The sequence below is a fragment of the Hypanus sabinus genome, chromosome 5, assembly GCF_030144855.1.
Source record: "Hypanus sabinus isolate sHypSab1 chromosome 5, sHypSab1.hap1, whole genome shotgun sequence".
Taxonomy (NCBI): domain Eukaryota; kingdom Metazoa; phylum Chordata; class Chondrichthyes; order Myliobatiformes; family Dasyatidae; genus Hypanus; species Hypanus sabinus.
In genome coordinates this window covers 77019908-77041172 of record NC_082710.1, presented here as the reverse complement: position 1 = coordinate 77041172, position 21265 = coordinate 77019908, and the positions used below count along the sequence as shown (strand labels likewise).

Below are 21265 nucleotides of genomic sequence, written 5' to 3'. Positions count from 1 at the left end.
GGAATGGATCAGCCATGATGAAATGGCGGAGGAGACTCTATAGGCCAAATGGCCTAATTCTCCCCATGTCTTATGGTCTTATTGTCAATTGCAATGACCGTCCAGTCGTTATTTTGTTCCTTCAATTTCAACCAACTATCCAACTAACTATCCAACCAAGTATCTACTGCATTTGTGGAACGTTATGTCCGGGCATTGCTTTCGAATTCATATTGACCTTTCTCTCGGCATCTTGATTTCCCACCAATCCGTCTCGGAAGATCTTACTTTAAGGCCACGTCCGGTATCCCTTCGCCATTTTGGTGCTTCGCTCTTCATGCAGCAACTAACATTTTGGTCGGCTCGCTGGCATCTCCGTTCTTCTACTACACAAAGCCCACAAAGTACGACGTCTGACTTGAACTTTGATTATCTGCTTTCATGAGACAGAATATCCTCGACTCCCAGAGGTAGCCCTGCGAGCCGCTTCGCATCCTGTCAGGTCTGAAGGCTTCCCCGACATCTCCAAATATCTCCCGGTTTCCAGTGAAATATATTCATGTCTTTTTACTGATGTAATTCTCAGATAATTTCATTTTAAAATGAGGAAAAATAAATAAAGTTTTGAAGAAGTATAATAAAGTCATTAAGCCTGAAATTAAAACCAACCTCTCCACTACCTATGCCGTTCTCGGCAAGACGCCGTCCTACTCGGGACAGTCCTTGATAACCTTCCCATTACGGATTGGTATCCGGCCCTTTTATCACGACTTAACAGAGGCGCCCGAGTACGGTGTGCTGTCAGCCACTGGCTTTCCTGCTGATGTGTGTCTTAAGAACGTGAAACTGGTGAGGTTTAAATGATTTATTAAAACCTAGAATCAGCCCGATTGGGCCATCTGCATCCTAAAATTGGTCAGCCCAAATTGACTGTTACCCTGGCAGAGACTCCACGCAATGGTCGAATCGACTGCCATTGAAACTACACTATAAATTCACACTAAACATTTTGCGTTGATAGTAATTGTAATTTTTAATAACTTATTTCAGTTAATTTAACGGCGATTGTGATCTTCTGACGCGGAAAATCCGGTCAGTCCAAATGCATTACTCTCTATTTGGAGGCTATGGCGGCAGAAGATCTGATGGTTGTCATTGTTGTTGTTATATTACAGAGTATACATCATATTTATTTATTAGCTGACTTCTTGCCAGAAACACCGGCGTGTTCTCTGCTCCTTGTGCTGAGTCTCGCAGGCTGGGCCTGTTCTACTTGGTTGGCAGTTGTTTTCACTTTCGATCGCTGCCTCGCCATATGTTGTCAGAAGCTGCGGAACCGATATTGCACCGAGAGAACAGGGACAGTAAGTGCAGCGTGTGGTGGCCAGGTCATTCTATTTTACTTTGCAGTGGATCGATGACGTTGTATAGCCGTAGTCGTATACTTCACGCCACTCCTGTGCAAAGCGTACCAGGTATTTGACTACATCACAGCACCGTTATAACCAATCTGCTTAATTCTAAATTTAATGTTCAGCCGTCAAACAGATTATAGCAGCAAATAGAGTTCGCAAGGTACTTCGAAAGAGCAGCGAAGATTGTAATGATCCAGAGGTGGCAAGCCGGAAAAAGGCAAGGATTCTGTTACTCTCCGTCAGTTAATTTTGTATTATTTTCGATGCCGTATGCCGTATTTTTTGTGAAGTGGCAAGACGGAAGCCATTTCTATAAAAATAGATATTTCAGCACACCAATCTATATCCTATATGTCTGTGGGTATATGCTGTCTCCTCTTAGTACCTGCACCAACACGTTTATCTCTGGAGAAAGTTCAGAGAGGAGCTGAACAATGGACTGAAGCACCTATTTGTAGCCACAGGGAAGGTTTGCAAATAAAATGCAAACACAATTAATCCTTCTTGCAAATTCAAAACAATTACTTGAAAGAGTATTTGATCTGAGCTAAAAGCGACTGCTATTTCAGGGTCTCAAGATATATCCGAACAGCCGGGATAAAGCAACAAGTATTAAGTTCTTATTACCTTCACGGAAAGATTATTGCCTGGGATATCATTAAATTTTCGTCTGTGGTTATTACGAGATATCGGAGGATATTTCGAAACAGAATTAATGAGTCCTTCAGTAATTAAACCGTTGAAAAATTCTCCGCATGGTATAAAACATAAGAAATAGGAGGAGGAATAGGCCATCCGACCCATTGAGGCTGCCCCGCCATTCAATAAGATCATGGCTGATCCGTCCGTTAACTCAGCTCCATCTACCATTTCCCCATGCCTTTCCCCCATAACCCTTAATTCCCTTAGAATGTAAAAACCTATCTAATTGTTTCTTAAGTATGTTTCGTGAGGAAGCCTCAACTGCTTCCCTGGGCCGAGAATTCCGCCACTCTCTGGGAAAAACAGCTTCTCCTCATTTCCGTTCTAAATCTTCACCCCTGAATCTTGAGGCAATGTCCCCTAGTTCTCGTCTCACCCATCAATGAAAACAACTTTCCTACTTCTATCGTATCTATCCCTTTCAAAATTGTGTATGTTTCTGTAAGATCCCCCCTCATTCTTCTGAACTCCAGAGTCCCAGGTGACTCAATCTCTCCTCATAGGTTAACCCCTTCATCCCTGGAATCAACATGATTAACTACCTCCTCTGCACTGCTTCCAAAGCCAGTATATGCTTCCTCAAATATGGAGACCAGAACTGCACGCAATACTCCAGCTGCAGCCTCACCAGTACCCTGTATAGTTACAGCATGATCTTTTTGCTCCTGAATTGAATCCCTCCAGCAATGAAAGCCAACATTCCGTTTTGTATTCTTAATAACCAGTTATACCTGGAAGCCAACATTTTGTGATTCATAAAGAAGCACTCCCAAGACCCTCTGCACATCAGAATGCTGCAATATTTCACCATGTTTAATATATAAAAAGTAGGTGTAAAGTACTAAAATTGTAATTATTGGTTCTACTTTATGGCCTTTTTGTGCAGTTTATTATCTCCGAGTGTCAACATCAGTCCGTAACCCCAATATAGAAATTGTAAAGTGATTTGGTTAACCTTCCACTCAAAGTAACATGTTCATACTGGGAATGGTGAAGTAGCAAGGATACTATTAGAATTACCAGTCAAGGATGTAAGCTGAACTGTTCGGGTTTGGTTATTGCACTTCAGTAATGCTGACAGCTATGAAGTAAATCAATGCAGGCTACTCGTCTGATGTTAAGTTTTGTTGACAAAAGCTAGAAACCTACTCCCCTAAACTTATCCATATGACCGCAAGGTATAGGTGCAGAATTTGTTGATTTTGCCCATCAAGTCTGCACCCTCTTGTCATCATGTCTGAACCAATGGTCCTCTCATCCAAACTCCCTTTTGAAAAAAAGATAAATATTTAATGAATATACTGTTGGTGGCTGGTAAAAAGACTCTTACTAGCAAATGGTTATCACAGGAGAGCCCAACTTTAAATACATGAATGGAAATTACAATGGACATTTACAAAATGAAGATAACAGCATCGGTTAACCATAAGCTGGAACAATTTGATTCATACTGGGGAAAATGGTTTAACTACATAATGCCTCATAGGCCTGATTTTATTCTCACAAATCAATGAATCTGTTGTAAAAAAAAATCACTGCCTACTTGTACATAGTTCTTTCTTTTTGCTTGTTTTTTCTTTCCACTCTTTTCTGTAAGTATATATCCCAGATAAATACTTTGTGGAGATTTGTGATATATATGTACAATGTCTGAAATACATCTTATGGAAATGGATGAACTTCAATAAAAAAATAAATTACAAAAAAGGAAATAAGGTAAACACCTTATCCGCCACCTGGTATTTTCTTTTGCAAGCCTGCTTATCAAACAAACACTTCATTTTGTTTTGAGAAATCTTTAAGTTTTGTCTCGCTAGTCTACAGGCCTGGTGTAGTTTATTTCTGAACTTCAAAACATAGTTAACATGTACATTCCCATCAATCCACTGTTCCTTTAAGAAAGTCAAAGGTCCCCTCACTCTATGACAAAACACAAGTTCAAATGGAGTAAAGTCCAGTGATTCCTGTATCGACTCTCTTACTGTGAACAAAAGCAAATGTATTCCTTCATCCCAGACTTTGATTTTCAACACAGTATATCTTACTCATTGTTTTGAGGGTAGAATGAAATCTTTCTAAAGCCTCTTGTGATTCTGGATGGTACGCAGATGATGTAATTTGTTTAGCTACCAGTTCATAAACTACCTGCTGGAATAATCCATTAGTAAAATTGCTTCCTTGATCAGACTGGATTTCTGTAGGCAAACCAATTAAAGTAATAAAAACTTGGTAAGAGCCTTTGCCACAGTTTTAGCTTTAATATTTCAGAGAGGTATTGCCTCTGGGAATCTGGATGCAGTACACATAATAGTTAGCAGACACTGATGGCCAGCTTTAGTCTTTGGCAATGGGCCAACACAATCCACTGTAACTTTGAAAAAGGGTTCACTGAATGCAGGTATAGGCCAGAATGGGGCCACTGGAGTGACCTAATTTGGTTTACCCACAACTTGACAAGTGTGACAGGTTCTGCAAAAGGTCACAATATCTTTCCTCAAATTAGGCCAGTGAAATTATTTCATAATCCTGTTTAGTTTTATTCACTCCAAAATGACCACCTAAAGGCATACTGTGGACCAACGTTAAAATATCTGTCCTATAAAGTTCAGGAACTACAACTTGGTGAACAATTGCCCATTCCTCATTCGCTGGTATAGCAGATGGCATCCACTTCCTCATTAACACACCATCCTTGTGATAATACCCTACTATTACTTTCTTAATCTCATCACCTGAGAGAGCAGTTTCTTTTAAAGCTTCAATCTCAGGGTGTCAGTTCTGTGCTGCTATAAACTCCTTCCTAGACAGGCATTAGTCTTTCTCATCAGACTTACTGCCTGAATCCTTCTGAAACAATGAAGGCAGAAAAATCCCTGACAAGTCATCATAAACTGAATCCGAATGCTGCCTATCATGGGTAGCTGAATCATGCTGCACAGAACTGTCTGCATTTGCAGACTTGTTAGCCATACTTAGAGCTACTGTGCAGGAAGGATAAATGTTAAAATCCATCTGTGGGTTGCCAGTGGTTGGCTTAGTTGTCAACTGCACAGTAGGAACAACTTCACCATCTGCCACATCATTCCTTAACAGCAAAGTAACATCTTCCACTGGCAAACTGGAGCATAATCCGATATTAACAGGTCCTGAAACGAACACTGACTGTAAAGTTACCTTGTAAGACTGAAAGTTACACAGAAACCATGCCGCCCCCAATGCTTTTAATATGATTTTCCTCACCAGTGTCAGTCTCATCACCAAACTTTAGAATGCTGTCTCATATAAGTAACTGAGAAGCCCCAGTATCTGAAAGAATTTTCACTGGTACTGGGGTTGACCCTTTCTTTACAAACCCAAGTGACATAAAATGATCAAATCCCTTCTTAACTTGGTCAGACCTCTCAGTCCTTAACTGAGCCTCATCAGAATGTTCAGAACCCTGTGGGTTTATCGGTGCTACAACATACTGAACACAGACATTTGGGACTGCCCCTTTTACTTTTTCTTCTTCAGAATGGAACAATTAGCCATCATATGACAAGCTTTCTTAAAATAGTAATGAGAAAGACCAGAATATTTCTCCTTCAACTGGTTCCCTTCATCTTTAGTTTTGTTACTAGCCTCCGCTTTAATTTCTGGTTTAGCCTGGTTATCCCTGCTACTCTTTTGGAAGCTCTTATTCGAGGTAAACTTAACCTTATGAGTTAAAGCAAACTCATCTGCTAATCTAACAGACTCCTGCGAAGTGGCAGCACCCTTTTCATCTAAATACGTCTTTATGTTACCAGGAACGCACCTTTTGAATTCTTCAATTAAAACCAACTCTTTCAAGCTGTTAAAATCATCATTTACATTTTTAGATGTGCACCAGCGGTCAAAACACAAACTGCTCATAAGCAAATTCCATACAAGTCTGGTTCACAGATTTTCTCAAATTTCTAAACTTTTGCCTGTATGCTTCTGGGACCAATTTGTAAGCTTTGAGCACAGCCTGTTTCACTATGTCATAATCAGCTGCTTCATCAACTGTCAAAGTAGAATAGGCTTGCTGATCCTTCCACTTAATTACACTTTGTAATAGAATAGGCCAACCCTCCTTTGGCCACATTAAACACTGAGCTACCTTCTCAAAATGCTGAAAATATTTATCAACTTCTGCCTCATCAAATGGAGGTACCAATTTAACTTCCCTACTGGCCTCAAACTTATCATCAGAGTCTAATGCGAGACCCCTTTGCTGCAATCTCTCTATCTTTTCCAGCCTGAACAGCATGTCTTTCTGCTTCCTCTTGTTTTTCTGCCTCTATAGCCTCAAACTGCCTCTGCCTTTCCGCAGCCTCCATCTTTAATTTTTCTCACTTGTACTGGAGCTCAAGGTCACTAGGTTTACTTTTAGGAAACACCTCCAACTCTTCCAGTTTAAACACACCCTCAGATACATAATGCTCAGCTATTATCTTCCTCACATGCCCTCCTCATTGTCAATTTCACCTGAGCAAGTTTTAACCTTTTAGCAATACTCAACAACTCAATCTTCTGCCGTCCTCTAATGCCTCAGAGGTTGGCACTATCAACATCCATTGCTGCTGATATTCCACACACAAATAGATCAAAAGGGATTTCCCCAATGAAATTGCTAATTAATGAATACACCCCCAAATTACGCTTTAGAAATTAACCAGCAGCAATAGTCTATGCCTGGAGTCTGGTTTTGATGTAAAAACCACCATCTTTATTAGTGCAAACACGAGGAAATCTGCAGATGCTGGAAATTCAAACAACACAGACAAAATGCTGGTGGAACACAGCAGGCCAGGCAGCATCTATTGGGAGAGGCGCTGTCGACATTTCGGACTGAGACCATTTGTCAGGACTCTTTATTAGTTTCTACTTATAATGTAGTAACTGAAGCAAGATAAACAAAAATTAACAGTGTTATGTGGAAATATAACTCCCAAACTATTGAGCTCGGGGGAAACAAGGCTCAGTCTTGAGATGGTAAAGCATGAAAGTTCAGTTCATCCACGGAATAGCTGATGAAAGAGAGATATTTGTTATCCAGGGTAAATGTCGAGGGAAGGCAATTATGTCGAATTCCAGATTCCACTGTGGTAAAATGAGAAAACAGTCACTGCAGATTTTATCCGTCGTCATTCCAAATCCACACACGGATTATCACAAAAAGTGACTTGTCACAAGGGGTATCGTCTTCAAGTGAATTACCATACCACACTCAGGCAAGGGTTAACACATAAGTGGTCTTCACAGGGTACCCCAAATATGATCCACTCCTACGGATCAAACAAGGTGACAACCACACATTTGATGTACGCTGAATCGATAATTAACCCACCTTTGTGGGCATAGGAAAGTTCTAAACAGTGACCCTTGAGCACTAGTTCCCTTGTTTCGATCCTTCCATTTTCCCTCCTTCATCTCTGTCTGATTCTGAGTGTCCCTGTCCTCGGCTAAAACTAAACAAGCTGTGAGCAATGTAAACAAGCTGCGTCAGACTGATTCACCTTCTTCATCTCTCCCTCCCTCTTAAAATGACAGTCCACAGCAAACAAAACCTAGGGATTCATAACAATGGCTTCTCCCTAGTGTGAATTCGCTGATGACTCTGTAGGGTGGATGATCGAGTGAATCCCTTCCCACATTCTGAGCAGATGAACGGTCTCTTCCCTGTGTGAACTGACTGGTGTGCCAGTAGGTGAGATAATTGAGTGAATCCTTTCCCACATTCTGAGCAGGTGAACGGCTTCTCCCCAGTGTGAACTCGCTGATGACTCTGTAGGTTGGATGACTGAGTGAATCTCTTCCCACATTCTGAGCAGGTGAATGGCTTCTCCCCAGTGTGAACTCGCTGATGATTCTGCAGGTTGGATGACTGAGTGAATCTCTTCCCACATTCTGAGCAAGTGAACGGCTTCTCCCCAGTGTGAACTCGCTGGTGACTCTGCAGGTGGGATGACTGTGTGAATCTTGTCCCACAGACTGAGCAGGTGAATGGCCTCTCCCCGGTGTGAACTGACTGGTGTGTCAATAGTTGGAATGACCGAGTGAATCCCTTCCCACAGTATGAGCAGGTGAACGGCCACTCCCCAGTATGAACTGACTGGTGTGCCAGTAGCTGGGATGACTTAGTGAATCCTTTCTCACATTCTGAACAGGTGAACGGCCACTCCCCACTGTGAACTGACTGGTGTGCCAGTAGTTGGGATGACTGGGTGAATCCTTTTCCACATTCTGAACAGGTGAACGGCTTCTCTCCAGTGTGAACTTTCTGATGACTCTGCAGGGCAGATGACTGAGTGAATCTCTTCCCACAGACTGAGCAGATGAACGGCTTCTCCCCAGTGTGAACTCGCTGATGACTCTGTAGATCGGATGACCAATTGAATCCTTTCCCACATTCTGAGCAGGTGAACAGCTTCTCCCCAGTGTGAACTCGCTGGTGGGTCAGTAGTTGAGATGACTGACTGAATCCCTTCCCACAGTCTGGGCAGGCGAATGGCCTCTCTCCAGTGTGATCTCGCTGATGAACCTTAAGCTTAGATGAGCAAGTGAATCCCTTCCCACAGTCTAAGCAGGTGAACGGTCTCTCCCCCGTGTGAACTCGCTGGTGACTCTGTAGGGTGGATGATCGAGTGAATCCCTTCCCACATTCTGAGCAGGTGAACGGCTTCTCCCCAGTGTGAACTCGCTGATGACTCTGTAGGTTAGATAACTGTGTGAATCCCTTCCCACAGTCTGAGCAGGTGAACGGCTTCTCTCCAGTGTGAACTCGCTGATGACTCTGCAGGGCGGATGACTGAGTGAATCCCTTCCCACAGACTGAGCAGGTGAATGGTTTCTCCCCTGTGTGAACTCGCTGATGGCTCTGTAGGTCGGATGACCGAGTGAATCCCTTCCCACATTCTGAGCAGGTGAATGGCTTCTCCCCAGTGTGAACTCGCTGGTGAGCCAATAGGGTGGATGACTGACTGAATCCTTTCCCACAATCTGAACAGGTGAATGGCCTCTCTCCAGTGTGAACTCGCTGATGTACCTTAAGGTTAGATGAACAAGTAAATCCCTTCCCACAATCAGAGCAGGTGAACGGCCTCTCCCCAGTGTGAACTCGCTGGTGTACCTTCAGCTTAGATGTAAAAGTGAATCCTTTCCCACAGTCCGAGCAGGTGAACGGCCACTTCCTGGTGTGAACTCGCTGGTGAGCCATTAGGTCAGATGACCAAGTAAATAACTTCCCCACAAATTCAGCAGATGACCAGCCTCTGCTCAGTGTGCACTGACTGGTGTGTCCATAGGTAGGAAGACCAACTGAATCCCTTCTCACACAGAATAGATGAATGGTCTTGCCCAGTGCGAACTTGCTGATGTACCTTCAATTGAGATGGCCGACTGAATCCATTCCCACTATTTGAGCAGATGAATGGGCTCGCCCCTGTGTAAAGTGATGGGCATGCCAGTCAGTCAGATGATCGAGTGAATCCTTCCCCACAATCTACACAGGAAGGAAGACTGAGTGAATCCATTGCTCCACTTCTTAAATATCTGGACAAAGACAGCAAAACTGGCGAGTTCTGTTCGAGATTCCCGTAGACCTTGTCATTTGTAATCTGTAAAAAGATTTACAAAATCCATCAATGGGTGTAGGACAACATTTCAGATGAGATCACTTGAGTTGTCAAGGTGTGAACTGACATCACACTGAGGTTGAACACAATTTGGAGGGAGAAATCATCTTCTAACTGGGTACAATGCTGGTATCTGGAATGGCCATTAAACTCTCTGATGCTCTTCCTGTCTCTATAAGAATGGGGCATTTCTGCCATCTCCAATTTGTGCCTTGGCTCAGTTTGACTCTCTTAATACATATTATTTCCTGTTCCTGATGAGCAGCATGGATGCCTGGCCCCACAGTAACTGAAACACTCTCACACAAATAGTCTTTCTTGACGTGCTGCTGAGATTTTCTTTTGTGTATTATTAACAAAGTGCCACAGTTTTAACACCTGCTGAATTCCTGCTTTTAAATTTAAAATTCCTGCTGAGATGTATGGTTGGTCCGCACAGATGTTAAAAGCACTTAGAATGAATTTTTGGATTATTTCAGGTTCTTGTCGCAGTCATAGAAAATTGCAACACAGGAACAGTCCCTTTGGATCATCCAGTATGTGCTGAACTATTTAAACTGCCCACCCCCATACCCCTACCATCCAGGTACCTGTACAAACTTCTTAAATGTTGAAATCGAGTTCACATGCACCACTTGTGCTGGCTGCTCATTCCACACCTGGATGACTATCTGTGTGAATAAGTTTCCCTTAACGTTTCACCTTTCACCCTTAACCCATGGCCTCTGGTTGTATTCCCACCCAATCTCAGTGAGAAAGTCAGCTTGCATTTACCATATCTATACCCCTCATAATTGTGGTATACCTCTGTCAAATCTCCCCTCAATCTTCTATGTTCAGGAATAAAGTCATGACCTGTTCAATCTTTCCTGATAACCCAAGTCCTCAAGACCTGGCAACATCCTTGTGAATTTTCTCTGAACTCTTTCAACCTCTTTTACATCCTTCCTGTAGGTAGGTGACCAAAACTGCACACAATACTCCAAATTAGGCCTCACCAATGTCTTCTACAAGTCAACATAACATTCATCTATTGTCAGTACTTTGTTTCATGAAAGCCAGTGGGCTGAAATCTTTCTTTCCAGCCCTATCTGTGATACCACTTTCAGTGAATTAAGAACTTGTATTCCCAGGTCTCTTTCTTCTACAACACACCTCAGTGCCCTATGAGTCACTGTGTAAGACCTACACTGGTAGGTCTTACCAAAGTGCAACACCTCACACTTGTCTGCATTAAATTCTATTTTCCATTTCTCAAACCATTTCCCCAGCTGGTCCAGATCGCACTGCAAGCCATGATAGTCTTCCTCGCTCTCCACAACACCCCAATCTTGGTGTCAGCCACAAATCTGCTGATCAGTTAACCACACTATCATCCAGATTACTGATATAGATGACAAACGACAACAGATCCAGCACTAATCCCTATGGCACACCACTAGTTACAGGCCTCCAGTCAGAGAGGCAACCAAAAGCTACCACACTCTGACTTCTCCCAAAGCCACCAACTCATCCAATTTACTATCTCATCTTGAATGCTGAGTGACTGAACCTTCTTGACCAACATCCCATATGAGACTTTATCTAGTGCTTTGCAAAAGTCCATGTAGACAAAATCCACTGCATTGCTTTTATCCACTTTCCTGATAACTTACTCGAGGGATTTTATAAGATTGGTTAGACATGACCTACCATACACAAAACCATGCTGTTTATCCTTAATCAGTCCACATCTATCCAAATACTTATATATCCGGTTCCTGCACACAGAAACATAGAAACATAGAAAATAGGTGCAGGAGTAGGACATTCGACCCTTTGAGCCTGCACCACCATTCAGTATGATCATGGCTGATCATCCAACTCAGAACCCTGTACCTGCTTTCTCTCCATACCCTCTAATCCTTTTAGCCACAAGGGCCATATCTAACTTCCTCTTAAATATAGCCAATGAACCGGCCTCAACTGTTTCCTGTGGCAGAGAATTCCACAGATTCACCACTCTCTGTGTGAAGAAGTTTTTCCTCATCTCAGTCCTAAAAGGACCTTTATCCTTAAACTGTGACCCCTTGTTCTGGACTTCACCAACATTGGAAGCAATCTTCCTGCATCTAGCCTGTCCAATCCCTTTAGAATTTTATACACTTCAATAAGATCCCCCCGTCAATCTTCTAAATTCTAGTGAGTATAAGCCTAGTCGATCCAGTCTTTCGTCATATGAAAGTCCTGCCATCCCAGGAATCAATCTGGTGGACGTGCTTCGTACTCCCTCTATGGCAAGAATGTCTTTCCTCAAATTAGGGGACCAAAACTGCACACAATACTCTAGATGCAATCTCACCAAAGCCTTGTACAACTGCAGTAGAACCTCCCTGCTCCTGTACTCAAATCCTTTTGCTATGAATGCCAACATACCATTTGACTTTTTCACCGCCTGCAGTACCTGCATGCCCACCTTCAATGACTGGTGTACAATGACACCCAGGTCTCGTTGCACCTCCCCTTTTCCTAATTGGCCACCATTCAGATAATAATCTGTTTTCCTGTTCTTGTAACCAAAGTGGATAACCTCACATTTATCCACATTAAATTGCATCTGCCATGAATTTGCCCACCCATCTAACCTATCCAAGTCACCCTGCATCCTCCTCACAGCCAACACCGCCGCCCAGCTTCGTGTCATCCGCAAACTTGGAGATGCTGCATTTAATTCCCTCGTCTAAATCATTATATTTATATAAATATATATTGTAAACATCTGGGGTCCCAGCACAGAGCCTTGCAGTACCCCACTAGTCACTGCCTGCCGTTCTGAAAAGGTCCTGTCTTCTCCCACTCTTGGCTTCCTGTCTGCCAACCAATTCTCTATCCACATTAATACCATAACCCCAATACTGTGTGCTTTAAGTTTGCACACTTATCTCCTGTGTGGGACTTTGTCAAAAGCCTTTTGAAAATCTAAATATACCACATCCACTGGCTCTCCCCTATACACTCTACTAGTTACATCTTCAAAAAATTCTATAAGATTCGTCAGACATGATTTTCCTTTCACAAACCCATGCTGATTTTGTCCGATGATTTCACCTCTTTCCAAATGTGCTGTTATCACATCTTTGATAACCAACTCTAGCATTTTCCGCACCACCGATGTCAGACTAACCAGTCTATAATTCCTAGGTTTTTCTCTCCCTCTTTTTATTTTAAAATGTGGGTTTACATTAGCCACCCTCCAATCCTCAGGAACTAATCCAGAATCTAAGGAGTTTTGAAAAATTATCACTAATGCATCCACTATTTCTTGGGCTACTTCCTTAAGCACTCTGGGATGTTCCATTAGGATCATACGTTCCAATAACTTTCCCCATAATGATGTCAAGCTCACCGATGTACAATTTCCTCATTTATTTTTAGAGCCTTTCTTGAACAGTGGAACAACACTGGCTGTCCTCCAGTACCTCAACTGACTCTAAGGATTATTTAAATATCTGTGCTTGGGCCCCGACAATTTCTGCACTTGTCTTCAGCAGGGTCCTAGGGAGCAACTTGTCAGACCCTGGGGATTTATCCATGGTAATTTGCCTTAAGATAGTAAACACCTCCACCTCTGTAATCTGTACAGAGTCCATGAAGTTGATGCTGCTTTGCCTCACTTCTACAGACTGTGTCCATCTCCTGAGTAAATACGAATGCAAAAACAAAAATCTCCCACATCTATTTTGTCTCCTTATATAGATTAGCATTCTGATCTTGCAGAGGATTATTTTTTCCCCTTGCAATCATTTTGCTCTTAACATCTGCAGAATCCCTGAGGTAGTGGTCACCAACCCATCGATCACAATCGACTGTTTGATCTTTGCGTCTTTCTCAGTGGACCCCGAAAAGAAATGAAAAATAAATACACAAATACTGTTGAAAGATTGTTTCTGGGTTGCGGGGTTTTAGTCCCACTCTTTCTGCCCAGTGCACATGCGTGTAGCTCCCCCGCGCTACACAGTGTACTTCAGTAGTCCCCAACCACTGGGCCACGAGGAAACGATACGAGTTGGCTGCACCTTTCCTCATTCCGTCGTGCCCACTGCTGAACTTGAACACATGCCAGGTCATCAGTCGCCTAAATGTAGTGATACCCTTGAGCAGCTGACGAGAAGTGCCGTTGCACTATCCTGGAGGGTGGGCAGATGGGCGTTGCCTCTGACCCTGTTTGGCACACCGAATGTTCGTGGGGAACCCGGTGCTAAAATATTCACAGACCTCATTCCGGCTCAGGGTTTCGAAGTAGCAGAGAGCTACCTTGCTGCAATCTACCGAAACAAACGTTTGTTGGCCGATAGATCCTACGGGGGCAGGGTGGGGGGGGGGGGGGACAGAGGAGGCGGTGCACGTCCTGTCACACGCCTCGCTCGGTCGGTCACTCTCTCCGGACTGCAACCACCGTGGCCCCAGCATGGGGACCTCCAGCCCTTAACTTGTACTCTCACCCCACCCACAACCAGCCACACTTGGCCAAGGCATCTGGCGGCAGGCGGGCGGGAGGCCGGAGTTTGGGCCCGGAGGCTGTCTAATGAGGCAATGAAGCCCTCAAAACTGCTTCGGTACCTTGAGTCCAAGCACCCGCACTTAAAGACAAACCCGTTGAGTTTTTCAGCAGAAAAAAGTGTGAGCAAGCGGGACAGAAGCTAAGTGCCAAGAGCCGCGAAAACTAAATTGCGGAATAGACTGAACATGAGGAACCTGCTTTGAGTATCGGTGTATTCCGGTCGTGAGTAACATCACCCACCCTACCCCTCGTCAGCCGGTCCGCAAGAATATTGTCAATATTAAACCAGCCCGCGGTGCAAAAAAGGGTGGGTACTCCTGGTGTTTATACATTGTTTCTACTTCTGGGTTGTGGGGTTTTACTTCCGGTCTTTTCTGCCCTAGTGCGCATGCATGTAACTAATCAATCCGGGGTCGATCTTGCCTTTCGCCAAGTCCAAGGTAGGGTATCTAGGGCTTAAAAAGGTTGGTGACCACTACCCTGAGGATTATCCTTCACCTTGACTGCTGGGGCAACCTCATGCCTTCTTTTATTTCTTTCATAAGTGTTCGATTGAATTTCCTGTACTTCATAAGTACCCCATTTGTTCCTATTTGCCTGTACCTGATAAACTATTGATCTGGGAGATGAAAGCCAATGGGGTGATAGAACTGCATAGTGGAGGTAGGTGTAGGGAGGAGTTAAACTAAAGTTTCAGGGGGAATTGGAGCCTGAATAACAGAACAGATAGTGGAGGGGTTGTGGGGACAGTTGTTGTTCAGTCCTCAGACAAAGTCAGGAATGAAAAAGTTGAGCTTGGTGCAGTGAATATGCTTAGCCCTGTATATTTCATTACAAGGAGCAGGGTAGGAAAGGCGGATGTGTTCAGGGCATGGCTCAACACCTGGAATTAAAATTTTGTGGATTGGCAAAGGCTGCTTTATGGCAAAGATATGGTTGGTAAATGGGAGGCCTTCAAAGCGAAATTTTGATAGTACAAAGCGGGTATGTGATTGTCAGAATAAAAGGTAAAGATAGAAACTGTAGGGAACCTTGGATTTCAAGAGATATTGAGACCCTGGTGGAGCACAAAACAGAGTTGCATAACAGGGATAGGCAGGCAGGTTCTTATGGAATACAGTCGGCTCTCCTTATCCACGGATTCCGCATGTGTGGATTCAACCAAACGCAGATTGGGAAAACCCGGAAGTTCTCTCTCCAGCACTCGTTGCTTGAGCAGGTACATAGCATTAGGTATTATAAGTAATCTAGAAATGACTTAAAAGTACAGACAGTCCCCTGGTTATGAATCAGTTCCGTTCCAGTGTCCTTCTTTAAGTCGGATTTGAAGTCGGAACAGGTATATCTGGTATTATTTAGTGTCAGTCAAGCGTTTTTCTTAGTATATAGTACATACTTTACCTTTCTATGCATATAAAACACTTAAGAAACATATGTATTACAATAATTAATCCACTGCGTTGCTTAGTAATAATTGTAGCTTTCATTGGGGCAGTGCCTTTCACATTCTCCACTAAAATTGTTCGAATCATTAACTGACTGTAGACTAACACTTTTCCAATGACCAATGGTGTTTCACCTCTTTCTGATCACTTTATTACTTCCACCTTATTTTCAATGGCAATCATGATTATTTTTGTGAACAGAAACACTGCGGATTCAGTGCTGCGCCGCCAGGTCCTGATGTCCACCGCACGGAGACATGTTAAATAAAGTCCGGGATTCCGCTGGGTCCTAAAGACCACCGCACTGATACATGTTAAATGACAGACTTGAGCATCCGCGAATTTTGTTATCTGCGGGGGCTCCTGGAACCAATCCCCCGCAGATAAGGAGGGCTGACTGTATAAGAAATGCAAGAGACCACATAAGAATAAATCAGGATGGCTAAAAGAAGGCATGAGGTTGCTGTCGCAGAAAAGATGAAGGATAATACTCAGGGATTCTAGAGATAGATTAACAGCAAAAGGATTGCAAGGCACAAAGTTGGTCCTCTGGAAGACCAGAATGGCAATCCATGTGTGGACCCAAAGCAGATGGGAGAGATCTTAAATATTTTTTCATCTCTACTTATTCAGGAGATGGACACAGGGTCTATGGAAGTGTGGAAAAGTGGCATTAAAATTGTGGACCCTGTACAGATGAAAGAAAAGGAGATGTTTGCTATCCTGAGGCAGATTAGGGTGAATAAATCTTCAGGGCAAGACAAGCTGCTCCCTCAGACCCTACAGGAGGGAAGTGCAGAAACTGTCGGGGCCTTAGCAGAGATAATTAAATCATCCTTAGTGATGGGGTAGTTATCAGAGAATTGAGGATAGCCGAAGTTATTTCGCTGTTCAACACAGAACTGAGAAATCCACAGCATATTCCAGGCTATTCAGCCCACAATGCTGTGCCAACCATGTAACTTACTTTAGAAACTGCCAAGAATTTCCCTAGTGCATAGCCCTTTATTTTTCTAAGCTCCATGTACCTATCTAAGAGGCTGTTAAAAGACCCTATTGCATTTGCCTCAACCACTGCTGCTGGCAGTGCATTCCATGTACCTACCGCTCTGTGTAAAAAACTTACCCTGGCATCCCCTCGGTACCTAATTCCAAGCACCTTCATACTATGCCCCCTCATGTTAGCCATTTCAGCCCTGGGAGAAATCCTTTGGCTATCCACGCAATCTTACCTCTCGTCATCTTACACACCTAAAAAAGGCTCTCCGCATAAACAAGGATACATTGCAAAATACATTGCTTTGAGGATTTGTTTGAAGCATACAAAATTATGTGGGTATAGATAGGGTAATGCAGGTAGCTTTTTCCACTGAGTTTGGGTGGGACGACAACCAGAGGTCATGAGTAAGTGACTTCCCCATTTAATGAAGATTTAATGGGAACATGTGGAAAACCTCTGTGAGAGTGTGGAATGAGATTCCAGCACAAGTGGTGCCTGTGAGCTCGATTTCACCATTTAAGGGAAGTTTGATAGGTACCTGGATGGTAGCAGTATGGAGGGCGGTGGGCCCAGTGCAGGTCATTGCATTAGACAGCTTAAATGTTATCAGCATTGTCTAGATGGGACAAATGGCTCGTTTCTGCACTGAACTTCTCCATGCTTCTTTGACAGAGAAGCTGGCCAAACTTGATCGGAAGGGGAGACTGGTAGGAATGACAATGGAGCAGCAACGGTTAGAGTCTCGAGGAGCAATTCGGGAGGTGCATGGTAGACACATCCCAATGAAGCACTCTAAAGGCAGGAGGACACAACCATTGCTGAAATGAGAGGCAAAAGCCAACAGAAAAGCCAAAGGGCAAATAATAGAGCAAAAAAAATTGGGAAGCTTTTAAAAACTAACAGAATACAACTAAAAAAAGTCAGATGAGGTCAGGACATAGAATTACGACATTGTAGTCATTGATGAGTCTTGGTTGCACCCAACAGTCTGAGGCATTGATGGGAACAAAATATCTGGGTCCTCAATATCTCTTGTAAACCAAAGTACCCTGCACCAGTTACCTTTCAACTTTTATTTTGGCAGGCACATACAAACTAGACACCCTGAAAATTTCACTTCTGAAGGCCTCCCACTTACCAAATACTCCTTTGCCAGAAAACAGCCTGTCCCAATCCATGCTTGTCAGATCCTTTCCGATACCATCAAAATTGACCTTTCTGCAATTTAGAATCTCAAACCGTGGTCCAAACCTCTCTTTTTCCATATTTGGAATCTCATGGCATTATGATCACTAGATAAAAAGTGTTCCCATACTCTAATTTCTGGATCATTTCCTAATAGCTTATTGCACACTTCTACGTTGGAAATTCCACAGACTGATTAAGGGCTCATTTGACAAACTCTACCCCATCTAGTCCTTTTACGGTATGGGAGTCCTAGTCAATATATGGAAATTTAAAATCGCTTACAATCTCAACCTTTCTTTCTGTAATCTCTCTACAAATTTGTTCCTCTAAATCCCTCAGACTGTTGGGTGCAATCAACTCCCAGTAATGGCTACAATATCATAATGCCCTGACCTCAGCTCATCTGGCTTTCCTATGATGCTTCCTGCATTGTGATATACACAGCTCTGCACAGTCATTGCACCATGCTCAACCTTTTGACTGCTGACTTTGTCGGAGGTCTGAACAACATCTGTCTGGTGTCAAGAAAACAAACTCTCCCTCAATGTTGCAAAAACAAAGGAGCTGGTTGTGCACTACAGAAGGAATGGAGACAGGGTAAATCCTATTGACATCATTGCATCTGCTGCTGAGAAGGTGAACAGCTTTAAGTTCCTCAGCATACACATCACCGAGGATCTCACCTGGTCTGTACATAATGGCTGTGTGGTGAAAAAGGCACAACAGCGCCTCTTTCACCTCAAACTGTTGAAGAAGTTTGGTATGGCTCCCCAAATTCCAAGAACTTTCTAACAGGGGCACACTTGAGAGCATCCTGAGAGTCTGCATTACTGCCTGGTATAGGAACTATACTTCCCTCAGTCTCAGGACTCTACAGACAGTGGTGTGGACAGACCAGCCCATCTGTATATATGAACTTCCCACTATTCAGGATTTTAACATAAACGGTGCTGTAGCATGGAAGCCAGGACCAGCAGGTTCCAAGACAGGTTCTTCCACCAGGCCATCAGACTGCTTAATTCATGCTGTTACAATTGTACTTCTATGTTATATTGAATGTCCTGTTGTACATATTAATTGTTATAAATTACCATAAATTGCACATTGCACATTTAGACAGAGACATAATGTAAAGATTTCTATTCTTCATACCTATGAAGGATGCAAGTAATAAAGTCAATTCAATTTACGCTCTCCACTATCTGTTCTGTCATTCTGGCTCCAATCCTCCCTGCATCTTTAGTTTAACCACCCACCCCAAAAGGAAGCACCAGCAAGCCTTACTACGAGAATATTAGTCCCCTTATAGTTCTGTTCTCCTAACTAATGAATACCCTATCACCCCTTTGACTTTCCTCAGTCACGTAACCACCCTTCCCAACAATTTCAAAAGTGCTCTACCTGTTGTTGTGTGGGATGGCCACAAGAGTACTCTGCAATGGCTATTTAATCTCATTCCCCTTCCTGACTCTCATCCAGTTTCCTGTATCCTGCACCTTGGTGTAACTCACATCTGTTAATGTGATATCCATCACCCTACTCCGATTCCCAGATGATCTGGAATTCGTCCATTTCCAGCATTTACAAGCTGCAGCTGGATGCACATCTTGTAGGTACAGGCGTCAAGGACACTGGATTCCCACCAATATCCCAACTTGAAATATGTGTACAAAAATCTTCTGCTATGCAATTTTTACCCAGTGACAACATGGTGTGCACTGAATTTTATATAGAGAAGTATTCACTTTAGGAACTAGCAAATCACTGTCAAATAAGAACTTTGATCTCCTCTTGGTTTGATCAAGTTCATCTGCACTCTCTCACAACCTATGTAACAGGTAATGAAGGATTTTCTCACCAGAGCTTTAGCACAATGTCTACATATGACTTGCTTGCTAAATGCTGCTTTAAAAAGTCAGATTTCCAAATATCACTCCATTTCTTCCCACTTGCAAATTCTCCAGCAACTTTTGTTTCACCACAATAGACACAGGTAACACCAGTTTCTGTAATGTACATAAATATTTCCCCTGAACCCTCCTCCATTGACTGATGGTGGTGAACTCATTGATGGCAATGCCAGTGAATATGAAGTAAATGGCAGTAGTCTGTCTCATTGGAGTCTGGTACATTTCTGATGTGAAAGCTACTTGTTGCCCAGGGTAAAGGTGTTTGATATCAATATGTACCCAGACAGAATGGGTCTAACTGTTCTCATGGGTAGAAAAGTCCAGAACAAGAGGTAGAACAACCAACACACACAAAATGCTGGAGGAACACAGCAGGCCAGGCAGAATTTATGTAAAAGAATATTAATGTTGAGTTTCTCCAGCATTTTGTTTGCGTTTCTTGGATTTCCAACATAGAAAAAAAAAGAGAAAAAACATAGAAAGCCTGCAGCATAATACAGGCCTTTCGGCCCATAATGCTGTGTCGAACATTACTTACTTTAGAAACTACCTAGAGTTCCCCACAGCTCTCTATTTTTCTACGCGCCATGTTTCTGTCCAGGAGCCGCTTAAAAAGATCACGTGTCAGAACTGAGCATGCGCAGAAATGAAGAATGATCAAGGTGCATGGAAATGTAAAACGTGATTTTGTTGCTGTTAAATAAAAGTTAAATTCTTGCAGACTGTGGTTTGTTATCAGCAACCCACGGTACGTATAAAGAACACCTGACATCTGCGTACTCACTTCCATTCACCTTAAAACTGTGCCCTCTCTGCAGATTTTCTCTTGTTTGTGATTGGAGGTAGAACAAAGGTGATTTTCGCAACTGGCGATGGAAAAGATTTTGTTCCCTTTTTCCGAGTGCTTAATCCTTGCATTTAGGTAGCTGGAGCTCAGCTCTGTCTGAGAGATCCATCGGTTACCATTCCCTCATCAGCCGGAAGCTCCCCGGGACCCGTGTACGGTTCGTGGGGCTGAGAGAGAAGGACGAGCGCAGGACTGTTGCGGGATTGGGGGTCACAGTCTCCGAAATTCACAGCAATTGTCCCGCAGTCCGTATTCAAACCCTCTCCAAGCCCCTTTAACCTCCCCGGAGACCCGCTCTTACCTCTAGTCGTCCTCCTGAGGCCTTCTGTGTACTTTGCGCATGCGTGATATTCGGCAACGTCACAACCCTGACACCTGCGCATTTGATCGGTGCTTCAGAGGCGCCGAAATTTTGAACGCAAAGATTTATGGGTAATCACGGTGCCATTAAATATTGCTGCAAGTTTCTGTTCCATACCCATACCTCAGTTTTTCTTTGTGCGTGTATAGAAAATTCAGCAGCTGTTTTAGTGCACAACGCGGCTCACAAACAATATACTGAATATCAACGTGTATTTAATGCCAAAGTACAATTTTCG

The 21265-nt window shown here is 43.2% G+C and overlaps 1 protein-coding gene across 5 annotated transcripts in view; it reads right to left on the bottom strand.

The window, feature by feature from the left end:
* The window catches only part of LOC132394258 (zinc finger protein 420-like), a 104522-nt gene extending 83509 nt beyond the window's left edge, over window positions 1–21013 (bottom strand). The window contains exons 1-2 of one of the 5 annotated variants that reach the window (XM_059970146.1): window positions 20968–21011; window positions 3407–9718 (exon numbers count right to left, since the gene is read on the bottom strand). In XM_059970146.1, coding sequence (XP_059826129.1) covers window positions 7678–9318 — 1641 coding nt within the window. In that variant the 5' untranslated portion in view covers window positions 9319–9718; window positions 20968–21011 and the 3' untranslated portion in view covers window positions 3407–7677. Of the gene's footprint in view, window positions 1–3406; window positions 9719–20357; window positions 20380–20603; window positions 20615–20967 lie in introns of those variants that run through there. The other 4 variants (XM_059970147.1, XR_009512244.1, XR_009512243.1 and 1 more) reach the window with 4 other exon arrangements.
* Window positions 21014–21265: the final 252 nt, after the last annotated feature.